This window comes from Chiroxiphia lanceolata, chromosome 3 (assembly GCF_009829145.1).
Source record: "Chiroxiphia lanceolata isolate bChiLan1 chromosome 3, bChiLan1.pri, whole genome shotgun sequence".
NCBI classification, from domain to species: Eukaryota; Metazoa; Chordata; class Aves; order Passeriformes; family Pipridae; genus Chiroxiphia; species Chiroxiphia lanceolata.
Window position 1 is genome coordinate 33,318,211 of NC_045639.1, and position 27,434 is coordinate 33,345,644.

At 39.5% G+C, this 27,434-nt stretch overlaps 1 protein-coding gene across 3 annotated transcripts; it reads right to left on the reverse strand.

Annotated features, from left to right (window-relative positions):
• Positions 1–2,186: 2,186 nt before the first annotated feature.
• CDC42EP3 (CDC42 effector protein 3) lies at positions 2,187–27,434 on the reverse strand. Of its 3 annotated transcripts, XM_032683903.1 has the most exons (3): positions 27,273–27,434; positions 22,617–22,734; positions 2,187–4,316 (listed from the first exon to the last, which is right to left on the reverse strand). In XM_032683903.1, the coding sequence occupies exon 3, from the start codon at positions 4,027–4,029 to the stop codon at positions 3,262–3,264; it is 768 nt and encodes a 255-aa protein (XP_032539794.1). In that variant the 5' UTR covers positions 4,030–4,316; positions 22,617–22,734; positions 27,273–27,434; the 3' UTR covers positions 2,187–3,261. The 3 variants fall into 3 exon arrangements, with proteins under 3 accessions (XP_032539794.1, XP_032539793.1, XP_032539795.1); XM_032683902.1 differs by lacking the exon at positions 22,617–22,734; XM_032683904.1 differs by lacking the exons at positions 22,617–22,734; positions 27,273–27,434 and adding an exon at positions 26,739–26,885.

Sequence of the window (27,434 nt, forward strand, 5' to 3'; positions counted from 1 at the left end):
AAACAGGTGAAATGAACTAGATACCCTCAGAACATGGAAATTTCAAGAATGAGGATTCAAGTTCAGGGTTTCTGCTAGCTTTTGTCAAGATGCTTTCCATCCTTCAGCTGAGATCTAGCCTAGGGGCTTGTTTTTCTTCTTAGTGTCTGGACTTAGTTGTTGTTAGAAACTGCCCTGCTCTTCATCTCCCACAGACATCCCCAACACAATACCAATCACCTCAGTAAGGCTGGCAGGGGAGCTGGGACAGTTCAGGGGTTCTTGAATCGGATGATTATTGGGACTTTCTGGTATGTTTTTCTATCACACTGTGTATATCCCAGCTTGTAGAATTGTACAGATGTGAAACTTAGCAAATACTCATGTAGGAACTAGGCATATGCTTTATGGCTACTGCTTTCTTCCTCTGGCACATTTAGATTACAGCTTTAGGCCTCCACTGTAGTTCTTCAGTTAGCAGAAGAGGTGGAAAAGTGCTTTCTGGAATATCAGAAGACTTGTGAAGCAGCTGTGGAACTTTTTGTGCAGTTGTACAGTTAGCATACTTTCCCCATGGTCACAGAAAATTGATGCAATATCCAAGGCAACTCCTTCCAGTCCTTAGCTCCAGCCAGGTAGGATCTTGGTTTTCAGGAAATAGCTGAGTAACTCCCCTTTGGAAAGTCTAACTGTCAAGGCTTCAGGAGAGCTGAAGTTCTCACAAACCAGAAACTTAGGTTTTGATCTGACAAGCTGTATTTTGACAGCTGAGATGGTAGATCAGATTACACAAAGCAGTATTTTACAGAAGATCATGTCAGAACAGAAGCTGAGACACTTCAATTTTGCATCTTCTAGGTCTTTACATGTAAGACTGAGCAGATCTGAACAATTCAGGGATCCAGCTTCTGAGAGGAGTAACAAGAAGGCTTTAAAGAAATATGAAATCTGCTTTGCCAGTATAAAAGCCCTGCTCTTGACTTGAGGAAGGTTTCTCCAAAACACAGTAGTTCATTTTGCCTGGAGCGATCGCTATTATTTTAGTTCAGACCACCCACCCTCATCACAAGACTTGAGGAATTACAAATTTAGAAGAACAATCGCATAGAAAGAACAATACAGACCAAAAAATCCTGTAATAGCAGGACACATTTCAGCAGCCAAAGCCAGGAAACCAAGTATAAAGCAGGACAAGGCAAAAATTACATGACTGCAACAGCTGCTATTAAAATCTGGTTTTGCTTTCTAGAGAATACTTTCTTGGAAAGTCCTTCAAGATAATGACTTTCCATTCAGCAAGTACTTTTAATGTTCTAATCATGGTATTTGAAGCTGGACTACACAGAAGATGTCTTAATTCCTCATTTCACCCAAACTTCCCCTATGCTAATGAGTGACAGATTTTTCCAGGGCAAGTTTTGGCCTAATTCTCTTTAAGTTCTAAATCCCCAGGTCCCATAAGAAACATGGCCAAGCAGAGTCTTGAACTTGCTTTCTAAAACAGAAAAAGCACTAATCCCAGAACCACCATTCTTCTTGGATCATGAATGCCCTGGAAATCTGATCCAGGCTTACAGAGAGAGAATATGAAGGCAATTAAACATTATCTTAACACAGTTCTTGGATATTCTACATCTCACTTCCTCATTTACAGGAAAAATATGGGAGACTGTGCACCAATGAGACATGCAGCTACAATAACAGATGCATTTAACCAGAAACATGGGTAATGACTGTGTTCCTAAAACATGCTGAAGGAATGTTTTTAGTTGGCATTGACTCTCTCAAAATTTTAAGGATAAATATATCTTAAATTATCCGTGACTTACAAGTTCTGATAGAAAGATACAGATAAATATGGTTATCTACCAAAGAACAGTCTCCAAATTGCATTGGGATTTTACCTAAAGACTTTCGTGAAAGCTGCTGGAAGTCTGCCATTAACTTCACTGGGACCAAAGTATTACTCTCCTATCTCCAGTTGCTTAAAATCATTGTATATACCAGAGGGTCTGGGATATACAGATATGCTCTCCTTGGAGTTTGCCCTTGAAATCTCAGGAACTAAACTGAATTGGAGAAGTCAATTGAATTCAGATAGTAGAATTGATGTGCCCCTTGGTCTCGTATTTCTGCAACTAGTCTGTTTCATTATAGCAGAAAAAACTTTGTGTTGTGGTGAAGCTATGTAGTGAATCACAAAGACATAGCAATTTAAAGGGTTTTTTATTGTATTGCACAAGATATTTATGCAATCCATGTAGGTACTGTAATTGAAGGATCCACATTTCCCAAAACATTAGCTGTTGCAGCACACTTCACAAGCATTGTGAATAACCAGTGCCTTCTTCAAAAATTAAAATAATCAGCTGCGAGTTTAAGCATGTTGTGGAAATAAATGAAGAAAAAAGCGAGGAGTATCAATACATATTTCTTTTCAAACACACAAATATACACTTTTCAGAAGAGCACCAAAAATGCCAAGCAACTATTTTGATGAGATACTGGATGTGTAGGCCCTGCGGTAAAAAGCCGATATGCATATAGAAAATATATATCAACTTTTAAAATAATTTAACCATAATATCTTGCATGTGTCACTGTTTACAACGTATCATTTCATATACAGTGTCAGGTCCAAGCCTCAGCTTGTGTAAATTTGTGCATACTCATTTAAAGCAGCTGAGACTCTGGACCAGGTGTCCAAGCTGAAAAAGCCTTCAAACTGTTCATATCTGAATATAGGGTGGTAGTATAAGACCAAGAAAGTGTTATGGTGAATTTATAACAGAAATGGTACTATGGAAAATGAAGAAAAACACTATCAAACCCTCAAACACAAGGTTCTAGAAAGAGGCCTACACGTAAAGTGATGTTGTAATAATTTATAAAAGTGAATAATTAATATCAGTCTCCTTTCTGACACTTAAGAGATTCTCCCATATTCAGAAGCCCGTAGAAGTGAACTAACCAAATACCACAATCAGTATCATCCTCAAACTCTGTTTCTTAAGTTTCTGATCATTAATACTGGTACTTAAAAACATTTTATGTTTGCTGAAAATGTCTATTCAAATTCACCTTCCTGATATGAGAATTTATTGTAGTAAAAATCATGAAAAACAATAGGTAAAAAAATAGTATTTTAAGAATATTTTTAGAAAACCCGTCAAACAACTGCAAATACAGCTGATTTTTTAAGTATCTACTTTTGAACTACGGTCTTTTTTGTTTGTTTGTTTTTAAGTGAATCACTTATAAAGAAGCAAGGGAGTACCAGTTCTAAGATTTATTCTTGTCCATTACATTGAGGACCTCATCCAAAAGTGAAGGCCCCAAGTCAAGTTGTAGTGAGAGAAGAGAGCCTGCAAGATCTGAGAGGGATTCTTCTGACTTAGTCTTTGTCTTGGTTAGTTCACATGAAAGCCGACTGTCATCAAATAAATCAACTGTTTGCCAATCAGAGCATCGTTCAGAAAAACTGGATGAGTGACTGTCGCTACTATTAGTAAAATGCGACGAAGAACCATTTTGCTCCCATATGTCATCTTTGTATGTTTCTCCATCCTCCATCTGTTTACTTTTCTCCTGCAATTTTTCTTCTATTACTGGCTCACAGCTAAGCCTAGGATTTCTTGATGACCTGATGGATTCTTGCTTTGAACTAAATGTCACTGGTGACAATAAGGGCAAAGTAAGGGCTTGAGAACCACCAATGGCAGGAAGGGAAATAGCATTTTTGAGCACTGGTGATGGAGTTTCTGTAAACATGGATTCAGAAGTGCTGTTTGCCCTTAAGAATTCGTTGTGGAGACCAGACTGGCTAACTCTGGTTTCACCTTCATTTCCAGGCAAAAGCTCATAGTTGCCCTGTAGAAAGGAGATGTCTCCAAAAACATCGTGTTGTCCCTCTTTTCCAATGTGTATGGTGTGACGAAAATCTCCAAGTGGCGGACTGATCATATCAGGAGATAAGATATCCCTTAGTTTGAATTTCTTCCCTTTCTTATTGTTAGCAGCTTTCAAGTAGATGGGTGTCTTGGCTGGCATCTTGGTTGTAGATTCTGAGAGAAGTAGTTATTTAAAAAAAAAAAAAGAGGGTTGGGGAAGGAGAAGCCTCTTAGAAAGTCAGTTATTCTCAGAAGAGCTTCAGCTTTATCAATGTTACATCATCACCTTGAACCACTTTTGCACATAAAGTCTCTTTCTTCTAATACAGAGAACTGTGGAGTATGTGAAGGTGAATATCTCCCACTTCAGCTCTTTGCAAGGTAGAGCACAAGTTTCAGGGTCAGTAAGCAACCAAATGCCCTGCTGCTTCCAGAACTTGAGGAAACCTGCATGGGATAAAAAAAATCAGGTTATCATTAATTCATTCAGGTTTTTTTTTAGCAAAACCTGAAATTAGTAATGGTACTGACATTTCCAGTCTGCGGATTAGCTTTTATGATGTTGCTTCCCTTCATTAGGCAGGATAAAAGAGTTTAGATTAACATGGGCTAGCTAACCTTTCTCTGACTTCATAGCTTTTTTTTAAGTCAGAGTTTCTTAGACACAGTTGCTGAGCACAATTCATCTTCTCCTTATTCTGGCATTCAAAATGCTAGCCTTTGAGAGCACACCCAGAAACACATTTTTAACATTCAACGATGTTAAGTTTTTTGGTAGATCTAGGAAGAGTGGCAGAGTCATTCAGGTAACTATTTCGGAAATGGAGTAGACCCCCTTGAATCAGATAACTTCAGATACCCCCATTTAGTGCTGGAACTCTCAGAAACTGTCACCAACAACATTTCTGACAATTGTGTCCATTTAAATGAGTAGTTTTAGGTACTTTAAAAAAGAGCTAGTCCAAGTCTTTACAATTCATTAGGAACATCCAAATGCAGATGTCTTAGAAGAGACTGATTCTTACGACTACAGTCTTTAGACTACATAAATGCTTCATAGCAGTTAGTTATAGTCTAGCCCACAAATTATGCAGGCCATGAGGCCGCAGTGCCTCAGAGTTGCTCTGTGCAACCAAAAGAAACAGTGTTTGCAAACCATGTTGTCCTATTAGAACCGTGGTCTTTGAGAAACCTGATAGAGCTAACAAGGGCTAACAGGCTATTGGGTCAACAAGTTATGGAAAAACACTCTTCATTAACCTTTAACAGTGTATTTCTCCCTTACAGTACCAGTTCCTGACCCCCAAGCAATCTCAGAATAAATGCACTTTTTCTCCTGGACATTTTTATACTTTCCTCTATTAAGTCCAAGCACCACAGATCACTCCTCCTCATCAGAATACTCAGCTACAAATCCCTCACACTTTGTCCATCGCCATCTTCACTCTGTAAAGGAGCTTGTAGAAAGACTGCTCTATACAATAAGTGAAAAGAAGCCCTCTGTAACGAGAGTTACTTTTGCTGCCTTTTATCTATGCCCTGGTAGATATTTCCCTTCATCAAATTAAACCCAGTAACAATCACCAGTTTTAAAAACTTAGTACTGTATGGTTATACACCCAGATTGTCAAGAAGTACTTAAGCATTTTCACAAATCCTTTAACCCAAGTAATTAGTTCCTACAGTGGGGTACTTAATTGTGCATCAAAAGGGGAGCTGGGAATCTAGCCAGGTTAGTGTTTTGGTTTTTTGATTCCCGCCAGATATCTACTGCACTTCAGATAACACTGAAAAGCCCTCCCCCCTGCCAAATATATCAGATGTAAACAGATGAAAGTTAAAATACAAAATAAGCTCAATGTTCAATAATTTCTGAGGGCATTTTATACTTTTAAGATCAATTTTGAAAATATAATTGATCACATCAATCAATTAGAAGCCCTTCAAAGCTTCCTTTTACACAACAAAATGGTACTTCATTAGGACTTACAGAATACTAGGAGACTCACATTACATTCCAAAACTTCGCCAACTTAACTCCATGTCAGTACTACAAGATACAAAAGTAACTCCTAAGATCACTACTAAGATCCCTCTGTTCAAAGGGAACAGAACTAATGAGTCAAGTCAGTTACCCTGGAGTTTTAAACTGTAAAATTTACTGCATTGTTTCTCCCTCTTATAACTGTTCCGCCCAAGCAACCCATTTATAGCTAAACAAAATGTCCTCAACTCTAGAGAGAAAACTATTATCAAGCAAAGACAAATGGTGAGGTTGTTTTATGTTCATCTAGTGAACTCAGCTCTATCTCCCTTCACAGAAATAACAGGCCAAATTCTCTCTCATTCTGATTCCTCATTCTTTCAGATGTTTTAATATGGAATGAATGGCAATGTAGCATCAATGTGGTTCAAAGTCATGCTTGTTGGTCAGTAGCTTAAAAATGAAAGACAAATCCTAGTTCATTCAAAGCTTCCATGGCTTCCACCAGTTTGAACGTGTATCAAGTACATTATTACTGAACTCCACAAGGAGATTTAAAGAAACCCTGAAGGACACAATGAAATATGTGAACATGAGGAAATATTAAAAATAAAGCGTAAAATAACTTTAGTGTAAATAGACCATTCTGACATAAAAGAAAAGCACTTTATTTTATTTAGCTCATACTTTAGGAGGAAAAAAAATGCCACAACTCTGTAGGTAGAGCAAACTTTTGGGCATCCAGATCTCCTTTAGTTCTTGCGCTACAAGAGAGCCCCAGTAAGGGGCAGTGTAAAACCACACTACCTCAGAGGATGCTGCAAGAGACTCCGCTATCAAGAATTATAATCTCTCTTTATACAGCAGTCCCTTTAATTGTGAAGGCCTTGCCTTCCATTTGGCCAGTGCAAGAGGCTTTGCATTTGAAGACAGGAACTTGCACAATTATATGCTTAGTGCAAACACTGTTTTCTCTGCTGAAGACAAAGGCTACTCTTGCTGCAGTTTTCACTAGCGACTGTATTGGAAATGTGCAAATTACGCTCTGTAAATAAAAGGGTTCTCTCCTCAATGGACAGGCTTTCCACGTACAATATAACATAGGTTTCAGAGCAACTGTATTTTGTTTCTGCATACCTATCCTCTTTGTCAACTACTGCCCAAAGGAGTACAGATGTTAAGCTACTTCAAACAATTGAAATATACCATAAATCTGGAAATAGTCACTTAGCTGAAATACTATTGTTATTCATATTTAATTTACAACTAAATAAGGAAGAACCTATATCAATACATATACATGTAGTATATGTAGGCTTTTTATTAAGAAAAAAAATATAAATCAAACTTTGGCAAGTGAAGAAAAGTTTAACAAGACTAAGCCTACAGCTCAAATCCTGCAAAACTAGTCAACAAAATTTTCACAGGAATCTTAACACACTCCCTGCATTCAACAAGATTTAATGGAACCACAAGTATACATGGGCTAAGAGAAGGGACAGATCACATTGCAATCTTGATACTAGGCCATACAGTAAAGTCGGTCTTGTCTTAAAGGAGACCTTTTTCTGATCTTACTGCTAAAAGAGTCTCTGTTTTAACTAATTTCAGCTCAGTAACTAAGTGATTATCTAGCCAAACTGGAAAGCTGAATAAGAAATTACCAGAAAACCAAAAGTCTACAATCCTGGACTGCCAGCCTATGGTGGAAGACCTTAATTTAAGAGAAAACAACATGAAAGGATTTTTCTTCTGGTTGAAAAGATATCCCTCTCCTAACAAGATCCAAGCATGAGCCAAACCAGAGAAATTTCAGGCCAGTGAAAATTAAAGTTTTAGTTTGGCTATAACACTTTCTCATTTTCATTCCTATCACTTCACACTCTCATTAAAGTGTTTTGCTTGGTAACTTAGTAAAGACTAATATTTTTAGAGGTACTTCTCAATCCTCCTTCTGTCCACTCAGCAATCATCACCTTCTATACAGCTCAAAGTTTTCCATGGATGCCTTAGTTTATTCCACAGTCCATTTTAAAAGGACAGACTATCAGCAAATATCTCAACAGCTAAGCTTGCAAAGCCAGAGACAAATAAGGGTCAAAGTGCAGACTTTTATTTGTGCACAGATCCTAAGAGACCCAGATCCTTAAGCAGTGTCCTACGCAAAGAAATGATAGAAACAAAATCACATTTCCACAGAGCAGAGCCAGAAGCAACTGTTTGTGCTGGTAGGCCTATGGGCTTTCTACAGGGCGATCCTTAGCAAGGGCTCTGCCTTATACATCACTGACTAGAGGCACGTGAACTTTGGAGAAACTCCTTTCCAAAGCATAATTTCAAATAACATTGAATTATCTTGTGGAGCAAGTCAGTAGGAGAAAACAGAGTCTGTACGTTATTTAAATAACGAAATGAAAATGCAGTAACATAGCAAAAGGCAGATACAAACCACACAATAAGCTGCTGCAACTTTCCTACATGCTGAAGTATCTGCAAATGTAGAAGAATCAGGCTTTAGGGCTTCATTTTAGGTTTTAGCTACCAGCAGCTTTCAGTATGTGAACTGTTGAGAGCATCCTTATCAACGCTGTTACTTTCACCATACCTGAAACAACATCAGTGTAAAATGTGTTTTTACAGGTTTTATAACAGGGGCCTGAACTCATGAAGTCACAACTCCTGAATGCTGCAACACAAACTCCCAGCCTAATGAAGTCCTCAGGTACAAGAAAAGCAGCAGATAATGCACTACAAGGCTTACCTCTCATGTTCCTGTGGACTTATGTACATTATGTTGAAATCAATTAAGTAATTCATCTATTTAAGAATTTTCATTTTAGCTTGTAAGAAAAAAAAAATAAAGGAAAGCCAACCTGGTTTGGAAAAAAAGGAAGAAAAAAGTCTAATTTGAGCAACTGGCCCCAGTCTACAGTTATTGTTTTGTCCTTTATCAGCCTGTGAGATTACAAAGGCCCTTTATCAAACAGAAACCTTCAGCCTTGTTAAGGGACTTGAATACTAACCAAGCTGTTTCTCAGTCATCCTTTTTGATCGAAGTGAACAGGGGAAATTCCTCATGTGGTTATAGTGGGGGAGTAATTTTAAGCCTTCAGATACATCTCTCCCTCCCTCTCTTTTGAACCACCTCCAATTTTCCAACATCCTTTTCCGAGCAGATCAGAATTAGTAACAAGATTTCAAAACCCTTCTCCCTAACAGCATATACAAGATAAAAATCACTTCTTTCTTCCCATCATCACTGCTTTATTTATAAACAAGATCATATTTCTGCTTTTATTCTCACCATCTTACAACAGGAATTTTCCTGTATATACAGGGTAGCATTATATTACCAACCATTTCAGAATTCTTTCTTGTGCTGGCATAACAAGTTCCCCAAGCAGAATAAACTACAATGGCCAAAGAAGAATTTGTTATCCTTTAGATTTTATTCGTTTAGAGTCAGCATTCCCATTCCGTTTTTTTAGGATGAATATACACATATATTCATCTAATTGATAAATTTTGCCAGCACAGCCAGTGGTAGTGCTCGAATTACACTGTGCAGTAAGACTCTATTCCTTAGGAACAACAACAACAAAAATCCGCCCATAAAACTAAAACAAACAAACTAACAAAGAAAAAAAAAAGGAAAAAATAAAAAGGTTTTCCAAACTATCGTTCTCCAGCAAATAAACTGGATTTCTATTCTTTAGGATAAAAAGTAATGCAATTCTTCAGAAAAAGAAAACATTTTATGTGAATGTGCTCAGGTTGTGAATCAATAAATCAGTTGAGCTTTCTCCATCTTCCTCATCAGTATATTTCTTCACCAATGTCCACCACCTGCAAATCTGTACTGCAATAATTTTGTATTTATTAGCAGGCTGCTCATAAAAATATTATGCAGCTCAATGCAGTATAAAAAGATTGTTTCAGTAGAAATGCATCCCTCTTTGATGTTGACTTATTTCTGACATTTATTCTAAGATTCTAAATGTTTTTAAGACATGCTTTGTTGACATTCCAGAGGACTAACATTTTAAAAATCTGGCTGTGATGCAATATTAAATTAAATACCTTAACGAGTCTGTTTTTGCAGTTGTGCTTTTGACCAGTCATCACAATATCTTAAGTAATTCCCTTTTTTTTGGCAAGTAATTTTTTTCACCTTCCAACAGGTTTCAGTCACAGCTTGCTTTGAGCTTTGAAATATTAGCATCTTTTCTAGAACAATAAAAACCTTTCTTTCTTTTCTTTTCTTCTCCAGAGACAGGGATTTAATGAGCTCACTGTATTTTGTTGCTCAGCTCCACAGACTGAAACAGGTCCCTCTTTATTACTTTCTTAGCTTTGTTGGCTGGTACATTCATATATATGGATTTAATACCATATAGTTCATTGGCTTTCAAAACCATGCAGATTTAGGCATAGTTATATGTCAGTACAAATTCTGGCACGTTAACTAACGCAGCCAGTGAAGGTGAGGTTATGCTGCATCAGACAGACTGTGCACTGAAGCACAGTCACACATTTCCTCCTACTAAGTCACAGACCAGATGAGCAAATAGCTGGGAATCATGAACTCATAAGCCACAAGGCAAACAGGCCTAAAAACTTGCCCATCCATTTTCTTAGGCCATAGGGAAAAACATTGTGAAATTTGACAAAAAACCCCCAAACCCTATAACCTGAGCCCGTGTGCCACCTAAAAGATTGCTCTGGTTGAAATCTCATCTGCTCAGAGAGAAGAAAGGAACATTTTTTAGCCAAAGCAGCTGCCTGACACAACTCAAGGCATGTTCATTTAAGTGCTGATATTGCCATGTGGAAGAACTTGGGAAGATGTGGACTGAAGAAGGCAGTGTTGCCCCTTTTGATGTCAGCCAGCACTCAGATCACTTCAAGTGGATTAACAAATCCACACTACACACCCTTTGTAATTCTGAGCAGGTTAGCATAGATGGCTTTCTCTTAACACAGAGGGTGTAGTTCCCCAGCCCAACTCTGCTCTCAAAGCCGGTTTAAGTTCCCACTCCGGATTCCTCACTCCTCGCTGCTGCTTCCTGGTTCTGCACTGCAGTTCCTTGTACCCTCTTCGGGCAGACAGACCTACAAGCCACACTGCAACCTGGTCACAGCAGTAGTTCTCCCCACTGACTCAGTTTACAGTACAGGCTTACCAACAGCTGCAGAGTGCCTGATGGCAATGCTTCAAGAGAGTTGCTGCCAGAAAGGCATTCTCCCCTTGCCCCCTACTGTGTGCACATGTTTGACCCCTCATAGGCCAGCTCAGTACACAGAACTGGGTGAAAACTAACTAGGAAAGGGGTGTAAAATCACAAGGTTAGGAGTGAGATTGCTACTTTCAGCCGCACCAAGTCATTTCAATAGCTCCGCTGACTCTTGAAACATCACTCTTAGAAAAAAAAGGAGTTCTGGCAGAAGGGATGGGCAATCCTTAACCAACTCTTCTGCAAGGAAAAAGTGTCCACGGATTCATATCCAGGTTTTATGCTTCTGATGCAGAAATGGCTTTGTAGCTCCACTTGCTTCTGCCTCAGGGTTCCCAAAACTGCTATCATATTGAAATGAAGTTTTTCTCACTATAGTTATTATTACTATTTTATGGAAAGCATCTTAACAAAAGGTAATCTAACATAAAAGGATCTTGCAAGATTCCAATAAAAAAAATCCCCCAACAACCAAACCCACAAAACCCTACCCTGAACTCCCCACCTCCAAAAATCAAATACCCTTCATCTCTAAGTCAAATATTCCTTATCATCTCCTTGAAACACACAAGTGACATAGGAATATCATAATCACCAGTTCTATTATTCAGTTCTCAAAGTGTTTCACTTTAAATAAGTACTGACCACTTAAAGTGTCTGATAAACTAGTTTTAAAACAAAATCGAAGGCCAGAGAGCCCTCTATATGCAAAGGCTAACAATGAAAAATATAAAGTCACACAGGGCTTATTTGTTTTATTATATAGAAAAAGGAGCTGGGGTAGGTGGAAGAAAGGAAATGTCTCAGTGGATTACAAAAATCTTCACTGAATTTCTTTTTTAGTCCAACTCATACCCTTTTAAAGAAATGAGATTAAAATCATGAAGTAAATAAGACTTCTAAAATTTGGTTATCTATATCCAATTCCAAGTAGATTATTAATACAACTACAGAAACTGGTTTATCACCCTTAGAAGAAACCCAGAAATTATATCTTCATTGCAAGTTTATACTATACTTCTAACAAAACAATTCCACTATTTGAAAGCACTGTTTGAGCAGAGGTAAGTGTCCGGAGGAATAAGCGACAACTAGAAGACATGTCATAATGTGGTGCTGCTCTGCAGCATGTCAGTGACACCTACAACATGCCCCAGCTGGCAGGGACACATCACACTGGACAGCAGTGCAGGGGTCCCCACTTCCTCCTGAGATCTCTCTGCCACAGACTTTCTGTTCTGTTAACTTGAGTTGCTTGTACTCAATTGATCAGACTTCTTTTTTCTTGCAATATATCAAGTAGTATCAGGGTGCATTCACTCTCTGTGCCAGCAGTCATATTTCACATACTGCTCCTAAAACCTGGAAGAGTTAATCAGTTTAATGTGAAAGAAATTAATATACTCAGCACTTGTGCAGAAGTGTACTCTCTGAACATTCAGAGTGGCACAGTGGCAATTCAGTGCTAAAGCTAGTTTACTGATTAGCAGCTGTTATTTCTTTCAAATTCTAAACCCGTGTATTTAACTAAACTGTCCAAAATACTGCTGTCTCAAATCCCACTAAAGCTACCTTCTCAACACTCAGGGTTTTACCTCAGTCAGTACTCAGCACCTATCTTCCCATTACTGCAGCCATATTTCAAGAGATAAGTAGAGTTCTAAGACACAGCTTAAGCCAAATGGTGAGCGAGACGACAGCCTCTGTATAAGACAAGACTGGACCTTGAGCTTGCATGCGCAGGCAACACGACAGAATAATTAAATGGGTCAGGGAAGCATGTTGTATCCAATGAACCCAAGCAGATCTGGTGTACTGCAAGTCAAGTCCTGCCCTTTGCAGATTTCTGGAAAAGCATTTTGCAGACATTCGTTTTCACTCTGCACTCTGCAGGGGCTCCTGCTTAGAACTTTGTCTTGAAACTGCAAGAGAACATAAATCTCTCTGTTCAAAGGTCAATATTTCAAAGTGCTCCAAAATGGTCATTTTGTTTTCAGAAGTAGTGTCCAGGGAAAGCGGATTGGCGGCAAAAAGAAAACTCCTAGTAGGCAGTCACACTAGGGTAATGTAATCATGACTCACGCTCCTCACCCATTTCCTGACTAGGGCTGTGCATGATCAAAAGAAAGCCAGCCACAGTAATGCTGCCTCTCGTTAATGTTAGCCAGCCTGAAAGGATTACAAACTACCAGAAAACAAACTCATTGCAGAGTATCCTATTTAAAGCTTGGTATAAATCGACACTGACAAACACAGTGGCACAACACCAACCAAAACAACTCACATTTGTTGAGAGAAACAAGTTACAACTTTTCAAGATGAATTCTCTTAACCGAACAAACTGTCTCATGCACTTCTAAAACACGGTAAATCCTTGGGGTGACTAGGGAGAGGGGATATCCAAGTGTTAGTTAGCACCGAAAGAAATACAAGATACAAGGACCTTTTGAAGAGGATCACACCAAACTCAGACTGCTATAAAACAACTACCTCCTCCCCAGAAAGACTGTAAAAGAACCCACACACGGGCCAAAGCACTGGTTGGGCTTAAGTGGTTGTCATCTTATAAGAAAAGCACTGCAAGAGGCAATTTCTATCTCAGTGTTCCATCCTGTTGGGCAGCCTGAGTGAAGTGTGCGCTTAATGATGCAAATTGGTGTTCATTTGCATAAAGAGTTCTTCAGCAGAAAACAAATTTCAGATCCTTGTTGGCATCTCGGTCACATTTAATTTGTTCCAAAACCCACATTAATGGAAACCTCAAAATTAATCATATATTGCAACAGAAACTAGGCTAGACATTAGGTAACAAAGATGCCAACAGCCAGCTGCACCTCTCTGCAGCCCTCACAGGCCCAGATAGAATCATCGGAAAAGACCTTTAAGATCATCTAGTTCAACAAGACAATTCCTTTCCCTCCCTCCTACCTCAGAAAGAGAGCCCTACATTTGCAGGTCCCTTTCACTCTCTTTTATAAAGGTCAAGTAACTGCTAAGCGTGCTCTTCAGTACCAGCCACTCCCAACAAGGGAGATCAAAAGGCAGAGAGATCCTGAAGTTGACCATTAAATACATAATCCATTACCAAAACCATTGTCTATAAAATTAAGACTGGTCAGCAGTGGCATTCCACTTTCAAGATACTGAGGAGACCTATGCCAGGTGCCTGACAGCCAAATTCAATCCAAATTTAACAACCACTAGGCATTTTATCAATACCTCAGCTTACCTTTTAGTAATCTCAGACATTTCACTCCTCACATGATACTGAATACTCAGGGACAGGTAGGAGAGTCAATCTGTTGCACAAGGCAAAAGTTATGTTTAGGTCTGACTAAACCAACTCAGTAAATATATTGAGCCTATACTTTATCCAGGCTGCAGTAATTACTTCAGAGTTGAGAGAAGCTGGTTTTGAAACAGAGCATACTATACCAAGGCCTTATATTGCGTTGTGACACTTGCTGCTAGACTGCTATAGCTCTGTTTGGTTGTCACAGGTTTTGTTTATACAACTCTTAACAGCACAGAAATGAGGTGCAAGTGATCCCTTTGGGCATGGATGCACCTCCTATTGACCAAGAACGAGCCATTACCACATGCTGCAAGTCTTTCACACACCAATTCATACAACTGGTATGGAAAGCAGTGGGGGTTAGGCAGAAAAATAAAAACATAATTCAGGGACCTACTTTCCTAAGTAAAGGGCATGTTTATTTATTTAATCCTTTAATAAGTAGGTAAGATAAAATTCTACCTTTACTACAGGCTATTTAAAGCAAATTTCTAATGGTTCTTGCAGTTAGAATTCAAGACATGGGAGCTTAGTGTGGTTTACCATCCTTCAAAAATTTAAGAAAAGATGACATGTTGTAGAGCCCAGGACAGACACTTAAAGTGCGGACAAAAAATTCTGCTCCAGCACTTGGGGGGTGGGGGGAAAATAACAGCTAGGGAAATAAAACACTACTACAGCAACAACAAAAAATCCCCACCAAATACCAACTCAGAAAACAAAACCACTGTAAAGATGGTCAGAATCCAAGCCACAGAAGTAAGTGGCCAGGTATTCCTGATTTTCTTAGTGTAGACAAAGGAACAGAAATCAAGGTCAATTTCCTTGTCCTGAGTACAAACCATATCCTGAAAAAAACCCATAACATATAACACCGTAACAATGTATCAGGATTGCATTAACTTAAGGCATAGTGTGGGGCTCTCTTCTCTTGTAAAAGTCTGTACTGTTTTACAGAGATAGCCTTTGCAGAAACACAGGGAAGCAACAAACTTTACCTCCCTGAATTACATAAGAGCACAGAGACAGTACACTCCAGAAATTTAAGAGGGAACTTGCATCCGAGGAGGGCATCAGCATCTCAGTGTTGCTGCTTCAGTACTGGACCCTGAGAAATTAATGGATAATACAGGGCCTGTTCCATAGGCTCTCTGGATATAGCTCACACGGGAAGGAATAGAAATATCATAATCAAAACACTTTGAAACACAGTCCCAGCAAAAGACATGTACAGTAACTCCTAGAAGGAAGATATTACCAAACTGGCATTCCTTCTTTCCCTCTGTACATGGGCGCTGGCCTGGATTCACCAGAGGTATGCTCCTTCTGGCTGCAGAAGCAGTGGGGCAGCATAATTGGGCTCCTTCCTCAGAGCCCAAGGAAATCCTTACTGGAGGAAATTATTAAATTGTTCACCAACAGCTACAAAGATCCATGTTAGAAGCAGTTCATCAACATCCCTATAGCTACAGTAATAGGCTTCTTAAGTTAAACCACATACTTGAGGAAAATGGGATTTCGATATTGTTGGTTTAAGTTCTCTTACAACACAGAGTGTTAAATACAGTTTTATCCTATAAATAATTCGAATCATATATATATATATTAAACAAAAATCCAGTCATAGGCACTGCTGCTAAACTCTTCCCATTCCTGAAAAGACCATAACCCATTCACTCTAAAGAACAAAAGTGGGAAGGCAAAGACAATTTAGCATTGGGAAGAGAAAAAAAGCTCAAACAACACTGAAAACAAACAAAAAAAAATCTGCACTTAGTCAGTAAACTAAACCTCTCCAAATACAACACATTAGCATCTTGCAGTAGAACAATTAACTTTTTTATAGTCACCAGGTTCCCAGGTTAATGGTTCCTGATTAAGTTCACATCCCCCAAGGTGAGTGTTTCAGACTGTCTGAAACAAGGCAGGTAATTTCACTTAGGGTAGCAATAGGGGCTGAAAGAGCATTATATCTTAAAGTGAAACCTCAATTTTAAAAACAAATAATTGTGAATACCTGAAAAATTCAGAGAGACTCTTAATCTGCCTTGCACTTGGACTGTTACATCCCCAGTGACTTACTATCCAACACACAAAATGAGTGCTGCTTTAGAACTTGATTAAGCTTAATAAATATTTGAACTCCCTTAATAACTCTTGCTAGTGATCTTTCTTATGCAGAAGACACAGAAAATTTTCTTAAGTGTTTTTTCCAGATACCAAAATATTCTTCTTGGGCTTTCCACTGAAATTCTGTCATTTGCTTTGTACCTGGAAACAGTCCTTTTCTCCTTGATCAGCCACTTTTTTGATAGCTTTAAAAACAATCAAGATGAATTTTCTTTAAAGTCACTTAGTATACATCTTTGTTCTCTTTCTTTCAGCAGTATTTGAATCAGTGTAACTGAAGCTGTAACTACTGCAAATCAGATGATCTGAATCAAAACTCTCGCTTTACAAAATAGATGACAAGATACAAACTGTTCCATCAGCAGTGGAAGGATAGGTCTGTACAACTTGCAATATACACAGTTCCTCTTTCTGACCAGTACATCCACTGAAAATTAAAAGAAAATTCTTTTTTCCCTGTCATGGAATTTCACAGTAGATCAATTATGACTTCTTATACACCAGCTTAATATGCCTGATTTCATACGAGTTTCTGCCCATTTGAGTCCTCTAAAAGGTACTGTCACTCCCAAGTCAGACTAACGTTACAAAGATAAGTTGTAGCTTTTTCTTCTACAGGCATTAGGACTTGTGGCCTGCATTGCCAGTGGATGCTCTTAAACTCTTCACTTTCAATTCATCCGTTTCTGTTGGAGAAACCACCCTAAGATGATCTGCACTGGAAGACTGAGGATCAGGGGCAGGAGAGGAAAATCAATAGGTAGAGAATGGAAATGAGAGGAACTGAGTGATTTATTTGAATCTTTGTTATTTTTTTTCTTTTTTTCAAAGAACTGACCATTATCTAATTCAAACAGCTGTGGCAGAGCCAAGAATCATATTGACACAGAACTGGGTGACAACTCAGGAAAGGCCTATAGCTTGTCATAAACAAGTTCCCTATGGTCTGTTCTGGCTTTTATCATTCAAGATATGAAGTATTTTCCCCTAAATTCATGGCATTTCTCTTAAAAATTAAATGAAAAGCATTTTTATCTAGGGAAAGGCATACTAAATTTTTAGAGCCTTTCTGTCCACAGATTGTGTTTTCTTGGCCATCAACATGACTATGAAGGTTGAAAGGGCAAATCTCCTGGAAGTTATAAAATGGAGCTCTCATCCAAAATGTTGTGTTTGGAAAGTTCTCATCTTTCAGCACAAAATAGAAATAAAAGACAAAAAAAGCAGATATCTGTGTCTGACACTACTTCAAATCCTGCATGGAGAACCAAATAAATTCTTTCCTGTCAAACTGCCATGAACAGTTTGAGATCTGGAAACTTTAAAAGCTGTTTCTTCTCTGACGTGCAAGCAGAAGGGTACACATTTCACAGCGCCTCAGCCTATTCAAGATGAACAAGAAAAACTTAATATTTTAAAGTACAGCTTTCTAACAAGGGTATCTCAGATGCATGACTGAGCAGAGTCCATGTCCAACTTCAGATATTCAGTTCCGAAGAAAAGCACAATGAAAAAGATTCCATATGGCTTCATTCACTTTTAGTCAAGAGACATTGAAATAGTTCTTGAATTTGACAATATAACCATAATTTCTTTTCAAGTCACATCTCTCATATATTGTTACTACTGTAAAACTTGACTTTGGGATGACATTTGTACTTCCAGGATATTTATCCAAAAACTACAAACTACAGCTACCTCACCAGATGGACTGAAAGAACATAGAGTCAGAGCACCTGAAAAATCATCTGTTACCATTTCAGTCGAGGATTTTTAATGTACACATATGTACACGCAGACAGCTGCTCCTGCTTCTGCAGATAGCACACTGATTTATTACAGAGAGAATATACACAATTTCTTAGATGATGCCTTTTTAACATGTCCACCTACTCTTCAGATGTCTTGAAAGTTTCTATTTTAAAGCTCATTTTCAGTTGTTTATAAATATCAGACATTGCCATTCAAGCCAACATTTACTATCCACATTCTGCAGCAATCTGTTTGCTTATTATGAGGATTAGAACGAGGTGGAAGAATTTTAACCAAAGTTTTTAAACTGTTTCTCTAACAAGACAATACAGAAATTATGTATTTCTACTCCCCTGCTTTACCATAATGCCCTTTACTCCTATGGATAGACCACCCACCAAAATCTGCAGCATTGTTAACAAGTTCTAGCACTTTTGTACTTTTAAAGCTAGTCCTGACCTTAAAAGTTGTACCTAGGAATGTGTCTTCTCCTGTCACTGTGAATCACCAAGACAGGTAAAATTAAGGTGTTAAACTATATCATTTTTACAAGCCTCAGTAGTGTCTGCCACCTAGAATTTTCCAAAATCCTCTCTATTAAAAATACCACCCCTATAACTTACATTGCTCTACCCCCACAAACAACTCAACAGGCGGGAATAACCATCAACCCAATTTCAGAGGAAGGACAGAACCTTTGCCTAAAAACTAGGAATGCGGAACCAGGAGACGGAAAACAGTGGAAGTGGGGAAGGGTAGATGCAACGAACAAAGACATGTAAGCAGGTTTGATGCCTGAAAATTAGCTGGAATTTAGCAATAGGAGTTATTTTCATGTTTAGATTATTCATTTGGGCATTGAAGCCTGCTTCTTTCCTTGCAGATTACATATTTGTATTTTCAGAGATTACCTGAATACACTTAAAAGATTTACACTTGAATGGATATACTATTCATACCAAAGGCAGTGTCAAAAAGCTTCCAACTTTTCTGTTGCTGCTTCGTTAGATGCTACTCCTGTCTCTTCCTCCTATACACCTGTCAGTGCATATTTCAGTAATCCAAATATTATACCATGTCACAAAATATCTTATTTACAATGTATATTCCTCTGCCAAAGTAGAGGCATGGTTGCAGTCTCAAGGTAAAAGAACTACTTCAACTAAAAGTGAAATTAATTCTCAGACAAAAACTGAAAACTGTCCACAGCATAAATCGCTTGATTGTCTGTTTCAAGAAGTAGGTTTTATTTTTGTCCTCACTCCTTTAGGAACTCCTACAGATTCATAACCTTCTTGGATTCTTGCTATTGTAACTCTTCTTCTTCAGGACTAGAAGTATGTATTTTTAAGAGAGCTGTACAGCCCACTGTCTTAAAATGGATTACTTTGTTGTCTTTGCTGTTGACTGTTGACCTCAGGGGATCTTATCTAAAAGACTCTGGAGGCTGAGATGGGTATTCATCATGCCTGAAGGTACATAGAGGTAAAACCACAAGAATATAGCCTCCCTCTCCACTAAAATCATGCCGTGCAAGTGGGGAAGGGACATACAGAACAGAGCAGCTGCCATACAAATTACTGGTCTGCTCAGTCTCCACTATCTTGTTCCTAACAACAGATTCTCTATTCAGGCTACTTCTCTGTAGCACTGATTACTTTGCATATTATTAATAAGAAACAAGTTAGACAGATATGATAACAGTAACAATCCAACCTTCTCATTTAAGATTTTCATCAAACCAACTAGATGCTACGGTTGCCTTCCAGGCAAGATGATCAAATTGAGCAATGTATTACTATAAATCCGTATTTCTGTAGCATCAAAGCCCTAATCACAAGCCAGGTATCTGGTATATTAAGAATTATGCAGACATAAAATGACAACTACAAAATCTCACAGAAGACAGTTCTTCATTTGTTGCATGTTTTATGGATATTTAGCTTTACAACAGAATTGTTATTGGTATGAGCATCACCTCCCTCCTATTTCACCTTCCCATTCCAACTCTTTGGACTGAAATAAAGTAAAATTCTGTATGCTATATATGCAACCTATGCATGGACATGCTACTCCATTCTTCACTTCCATATTCCCATCTGTTTTTTAAACATCCAAGCAGAAGAGATCCCCAGATGCACTACATCTTATCATCTTATGAACCATGGTTATTATTCCAAGGTCATCTAATAGAGGAGCCACAAGCAAGCAAAGAATCAGCTTAAACTTGATGAAGAGCAGTGATCTTTTGTATCTGGAGCAGAAACATGTGAGCTGCATCTGACATGCAGGAAAATCAATGGCACTGTTCTTTCCTCTTTCACTCACCATCTAGCTCTCCTGCTGTTCAAGCCTTAAATTGGGCTCACCCCTAATATTATTTCTAGCAGCCACACTTCCTTAAAAGAAGGGAAACACTACATAACCACATACCATCTTACAAATGAATACAGACAAGTCATGGAAAAGGTAAAAAAAAAAAGAGTGCCTTTGCAGGGACCACAGAGCTGGGGAGAAACAGCATGGCTGACCTTTACATCAAACTACAAAGGGCAGAATCTGCATCATCTTTTTCCTTCACCCTCACTGTGGCATGTGCAGCTTTTAGTGTCAGAGACGCTTTTGTTTTTATTCTTTGTGGTTACAGAAACATGGTTAAGAACCAATGCGTCACATAAATGCTTCAAATGACAGGGAGCTCATAAAATTCAAATTGATTAAGCTATCATTTGAAATCTGAATATTGAGAAGACTGACCTAACCATTCTCTGGAAATAAATTTTAACTGAACTGAAACTATGCTTTAGTTCCCAAAAGACAGTTTATCAAATAATCCAAAAATAAAAGACCGAAAATTAAAACTGATGGCCATTTCCCAAGAGAATTAATCATTAAAAGCAGTGGCAAGAGTGCCTGAACAAGATGCTGTTTCTAAATGGTAGTTGTCACATAGAAGAGAGCATATTTATGGTGTGCATCTCAAGCATGGCAAAGGGGACAGAAAAAGCAAACCAAAACATTCATCTTAAACTCCATCACATTTTGGACTAATCTTTGTCTGCAGACCTAATTTACCCAATCTCACGAATAAACAGAATTAAAGTCAAACTAAATCAAAATATATAATGAATCATATTAACTGAGGCAAAAGGTAAAGTTAGAGGTTTCTAAAAAATACGTAGCCCTTCATGAAAGAGATACATTTAGGCTTTACTTAAGTAGGACTGAAGATACATATAAGAAGGAATAAAGAATGGAACTTCTTTCTTATCACAGTATCTTGATTAATACAATTTAAAAGGTTAGATTTAGGAAGTATTACAACAAAGAATATATAAAAAATTGTTCTGATATCATAAGGATTTTTTTAAGGTTCTAAATTACTAAAGTATTAATTTTTTGTAAAATTTAAAATCTTTTTGAATGAATTCTTGATGATATAAATGAAATATGGGAAAAAATAAAAGAGTAAGAACATAAATGTGGGGCAAAAATTCCCAGCAACACTGGCATTACGTTCCTGTACATCACTTGGGTACTAGTCCATCATTTAAGTGCCAGAAAAAACAAACACACAAAAAAATCCTGTCTACTACACAGGAACTGACCCAGCCATATGGCTTGAGAAAGTCACCTTCTTAAAAGTCAACAAGGAGCTTTAATAGAATAGAACAGAGAAAGTGTTTATCAAGACAACAAGATCCATGCGCCTCTTCTTTGCTAAAGACTTATTACTCATACGCTTACATGTATCAGGGTTTCTTCTAGTGAAGATGATGACTGAGAACTCTGCTGGTTAGAAAGCTGGTTTCACAACCACTTAGGAGAAGTGCTTCATAGATGCTGACTGTGGTGGCAGCAAAGCACCTTTGATCTTCTTTGCAGAGTATCACTGAGAATTATGAACCCCATAATTAGAAATATCGTATGTGGAGCACTGAAGTTACAAAGTCACAGAACGCAAAGTAAGAAAATCCCAAGACTATATTACATTACTTGTCCAATCATTCTTTGGTTCCTTGACCATCTGCACCACCCAAAAGGACTATGACAGAGCAAGACCTTCAGCTTTAGCCCAGAATTTCGAACAGATCCTCTCTTTTTGCTACTTCTCATCTCATTCACCCCACATACTGTTTAAGGCAAGAGGGCTACGAGAAATAACATGACCATAATGCACTTATATATGTATCACCATTTTCTGCAGGCTTTTTCCAACTTACGAATACTTGCTTTTTCCAGCATAACAGGCTTTAGGGTTTTTGGTTTGCTTGACTTAAATGTTATACTGTATGGACTTAAGTCAACTCGAAAAAAATGAAATTTCAGACTAATAATTTGCTTTTACTTACTATTTTTATAGTAGTGTCTAATATTCTAATAGGAAAAACCCCACATGTGCAATGAAGACTCAACACCTGTTTCCTTTGTTTAAGGCACAACACAAATCTTCAGATGCATATAAAATTCCTACAGCAAAACAGTGAGAAAGGGACTTGAAACATCTGGTATTTCAAAGGGACAGGAAAAAAAATACTATTTTAGGTCTTTTAGGTAAAGACATGAAGTAATATTTATTTTTAGAAAGTTCTCTACAGATGACTTGAAAAAAATTAATTGCCATCTAAATGCATCTAAACAAGCTTGCAGACTTGACTAAGCAAGTCATACCTAGTTTCAGCTCATCAGCTCTTGTATCGCTACAGAAGGTCAATTGCTGTTTACAGGTAACCACAGAAAAGTTCACTTAGCTCATTCAGAATGAGCCCCAGCACAGTAACTCAATGTATCAGTCCACATAATTTCTTATCTGACTTGTTCCCCGTTGACCTTTATGATAGAAATCAAAGCAGTGTATCAGACTTGGTGAGCTTTCTTCTATTATTCAGAGTAAGTAAACAGTATGAACACAACATTTGCATAGTTAAGTTGTATGTTGTTGTACCACCCACAGCGGGGGTTAAAACCCTTCATGTGGCTCCCTGGCATTCAAGAGATACTAGTCATCAAGCTTTAAGAGTATTGCGCAACTTTCATGATTTCAAAGGTAAGTACAACAGTAATTCAAATTACTTGTTCTAAATATACATTTCAGCGAAATGGTCCTGCATAAAAAGCTACAAAGATCATGAAGATATAATTTAGTTTGAGTATTTAAAAAACACTTTCACATTTTCAGATCTTTGGGTACTAAAAAGTGCTACTTGACTGTAGGTTTAGCCCGTAAATGACCTGCAAATGGCTTATCTCCCCTCTTTAAAAAACAAAAACACAACACAAAAAGGAATCAAACACATTCAGCAGTTCCCTAGCCTCTCTAAAGAAAAATCTCAGTTGCTTACTAGCTGCACTCTTGCGGACTTAACTAGTGGCAATACCATAAGACAAACGTTTGTTTCTATACTTGACTATTTATTCCATAAATGTCAGTGAAACCTAAGTAAAGGTATAAATATATCTCGTCACCCTGGCCGACTCCATCCATTTGTAATCATCTCATTATATCTTGGCAGTGTGTTTTCTGAAGCTTTACTGGTCTTGATTTAACCCTTGAACTATGAGGAAGCTAGTCTTCTTGTCAGCCAGGTCCAGCTGCTCCTGTTTAGAGTCACCTTCCCAGCTGCATCAGTATCTTTGCTCAATAACCTTATGAAGGTAAATGCATAACATTGTAAAATACTGTAGGCAATGCTTATCTGCATGAATGTCATCCAGAAATCTTTCTTATTTTAACACAGCACTAAAGGTATGTCTCTTCATCACGAGGTTTACCTGAGCTTGTACTCATTCTGCCATCCTCCAGAAGCCTGTACTCTGTAGGTGGTGCTTCAAATCCGCTCTCACTGCTCTACCCAGACATCTCCGTTCCCTGGCTAGCAACTGGTCTGCTTTGTAGTGAGAGGAAATCATTTAAAAACAGTCTGAACACAATTCTTCCCACATCCTCATTTAAGTTCAGGCTTGAGTTTATTAGGGAAATTCATCTTGCTATCACACAAACTAACAAACACAGGATATACCTTCAGCCGACTGCCATTCCTGTAAGTGCTCTACCCATGGGGATACCATGGCTATTAGGTACAGACCACCCAATTGGTTCAGTTTTACCACTGGGGGAAGAAGAGGTAGCCAGCTCTCCACAAAATGGTGAAGATCTTGAGAAAACACATTTACTCTGGCTTGATCAATGTAAGAGGAAAGAAATGATGCTTTTGCTTGATTGTTTGTTACCAAAACAGTAACATCTGCATGCAGGAGGGTGAAAGCCTGTTTTTGATCTTTTGCATGATTATCAAAGGCCAAACAGGCACCAGGTGACCCAATCCACAGCAATTCTGCCAACTAGGGTGTGGAATGGGAGGAAGAACTGGTCAGAGAGCATCGCTGAGCCCCTGGGACACAGCCTCACTGACAAGAAGTGAAGAACTTGGTGGCAAATTCTGCATGGCAAAGGGAAATTTGTTTTTAAATGTGAGTTCCCTTTCCTGCCCCAAACTATTTCTCAAGACTTGGGCAGAGGACCAGAATTTCTTCTATAAGGAGCCACCTAGCTTAGAAGACTATAAACCAAAGCACCATACCCAATTATGAAAAGCTGAGAGCAAAACATGTTTTGCCATGAACAGTGGCTTCTGTTGGTTACTGTAAAGCTGATATAAGTGGTTTGGAACAGTTTTAGAAGCCTCTTTGAAGTCAATGTGACATTTAGCCACAGCATTTAAATAGGGATGGTGCAGAGCCACACTGCCTCAGGGAAAGAGTGGATCTGAGCTGCCTCTTAGGGTGATATCCATCTCTTTCCTTTCTAAAATTCACCCAGGCCACCTCCTGGTGATCCTGGCTGGCTTTACCAATCACAGAAGAGAAGCAGAACCACTGAGGTAGTTTCTGCAGCCAGATTTCTACCTCTGTGGATGCACAAGAGCACAGTAACTGTGATTATCTTTAATCTAAGGAGAAGATAGGCCCCATTGTTTCCTTCCCAGATACCGTTGGCTTATGCTGAGGCCAGGAAAAATCATTCCCTTCAGTACTATCCTACCACCGAAGAACCTGCTCAGTCCCTCTCCTCTGTATGCTGTAATACAAAACAAATGTTCAAAGCAAGGAGTGTCTTGAACATATGAGTTTTCTCTTACTTTTCTTAATGTTTCTGCTGAAAGGCTATTTTTAATATGCCATAGAGCTCAAGTAGATCTTAAAGCTAACGCTAAAATAGGCTCAAGCCTTTCACTTTAAAAATAAATCCTTGCAACAGTAATCACCTGCTGATACATGCTTTTATGTTTAGCCAGCTGCTGAGATGCCACATCTGTCACTTCTTGCTTCCAGAAATGCACTTTCCTTTTCTGTAGGGAAGGAGAAAATTCAGCTCCTAGAATTGCACTGAGTATCATGATGCCTTTTTTGGTATCTCTGTCATTCCTCTAAACATCTGAGCCATGGCACATGGATTATAAGATTTCTGGTAGTGTGTATCTAAGGAATTTTTCAGCTTTAGATTTTCATACCTTAAACCTTCTGATTTTTTTCTTCTACATTTTGCTGAACAATGTTACATCCTTACAATATATTCGTAACTGAAAATAATGGTCTATGAGTGAGGAATTTCATTTGCGGGAACATTCTTTGTCTTCCTCCCCCAGTTATTTTTCAAAGGAAAGTAAGAGATCAGGATCATATTTGTTACATTATGCATTTCATAATAAAATCTCTTCCTATTTTTAAAACATAACAACAATCTACAGTGACGCAAGTCCTAAATTAATTGCTTCCTCTATTTTGGTCTCTTTTAAATTTCAACCGAAAATAAATCAAGTCCTTCTTATTAATCTACAGCCCGCATTTCTTCATCAGCAACCCAACGCAAATTCTTCTTGAGTTCCCGACTTGAACCCTTTGCTCCACAACCAGCATCAATCCGGGCCACTGACTTGCTCCAAGTGTCCTGCCTGCCCTCGGTCCAGATCTGGGTCCCGGTCCAGCCCAAGCCCCAGCCGGGCATGCGGTGGCGGCGCACTCAAGCGCATGGTTATTCTTAGACTCGGGCAGGAAGGTGCGGCAGGGGAAAAAGGGGACATCCCTCACAAAAAAACCACAGGCTGTTTCAGGGGGATGTACGCTAGGTATGCCTTCTGCCTCCAAGGCAAGTACATAAAATCAGGTATGCCAAAATACACTGAGAAGGAAGTTTAAACCAATTGTAGGAGCGAATTTCAGCTCGGAATTTCAGTGATGTAGAAACACCCCGAGAGGTCTTCGCGACATCTCGGGCATGAACCCCGCGAGCAGCCAAACACGATCATTAATGGATACTCTCCCACCCACCCCAAAACGCGTCCCCTCCCTCCCAGCCCCTGAGCTGGCGTTGCGGCTCTGCCGCCGCTCCGCGGGGCAAGAGGGGCAGCGCCGGGGTTCGGAGGCGCAGCCCGGCCCGGCGGCCCTCCCCCTCCGCGCCCCGCTCCCCAACTTACGGCGCTGCCGGCTGCTCCCCCGCCGCTCCTCCCTCCCGGGCTACCTCCCTCCCGCCGGTGCGGAGCCAGGAGGGCAGCGGGGCCGCCCCTCCGCGACTCGGGGCGAGCGCGGCACCTGCGAGCGCCTGTCAGTGCGCGGGCGGTGGCGCCCCGTGTCCCGGGGGCGGGCGCGGGGCCGCGGGCGGCGAGCGGGGCCGCGGGGAGGCGGCGCTGCCGCCGGCGCTGCGGGCGGGGAGGGCGGGCTGCAGGGAAATCCTGGCACTGCGGAGCGCCGCCTGGGAGGCGGGCAGGGAGGCCAGGAACGACCACAATAACAATAAAGGGGTTTTGCCTGCCCGGCCCCCCCCCCCCCGGGGTTTTTTTTTTTTTTTTTTTTTGAGCTCATCGCCGAGGTGGCGGCGGGATACCTTCCCTACACCCCAGCAGCGTCCTGCTGAAGCCCTCGGGTGGGCAGCCCCCGTCCCCCGAGCACGGTCATCTCGGAGGTGTGCTTAAAAGCTGATGATTTTCCGCCTCAGCCCTCTTCCCCCTCACCTCCTCGACGCCCCGATCCTTCGGGGTGAGACTCAGCCCGGTCTCCGCCCGCTACGCTCATTCATCCTGCCTGTCCTCCATTAGTTACGCGTTGTTAAGGAGCGCTCGGGCTTCCACGACTCCGCAGTCTGCGATTTGCAGGTAAACGGCAAACACTGCGAG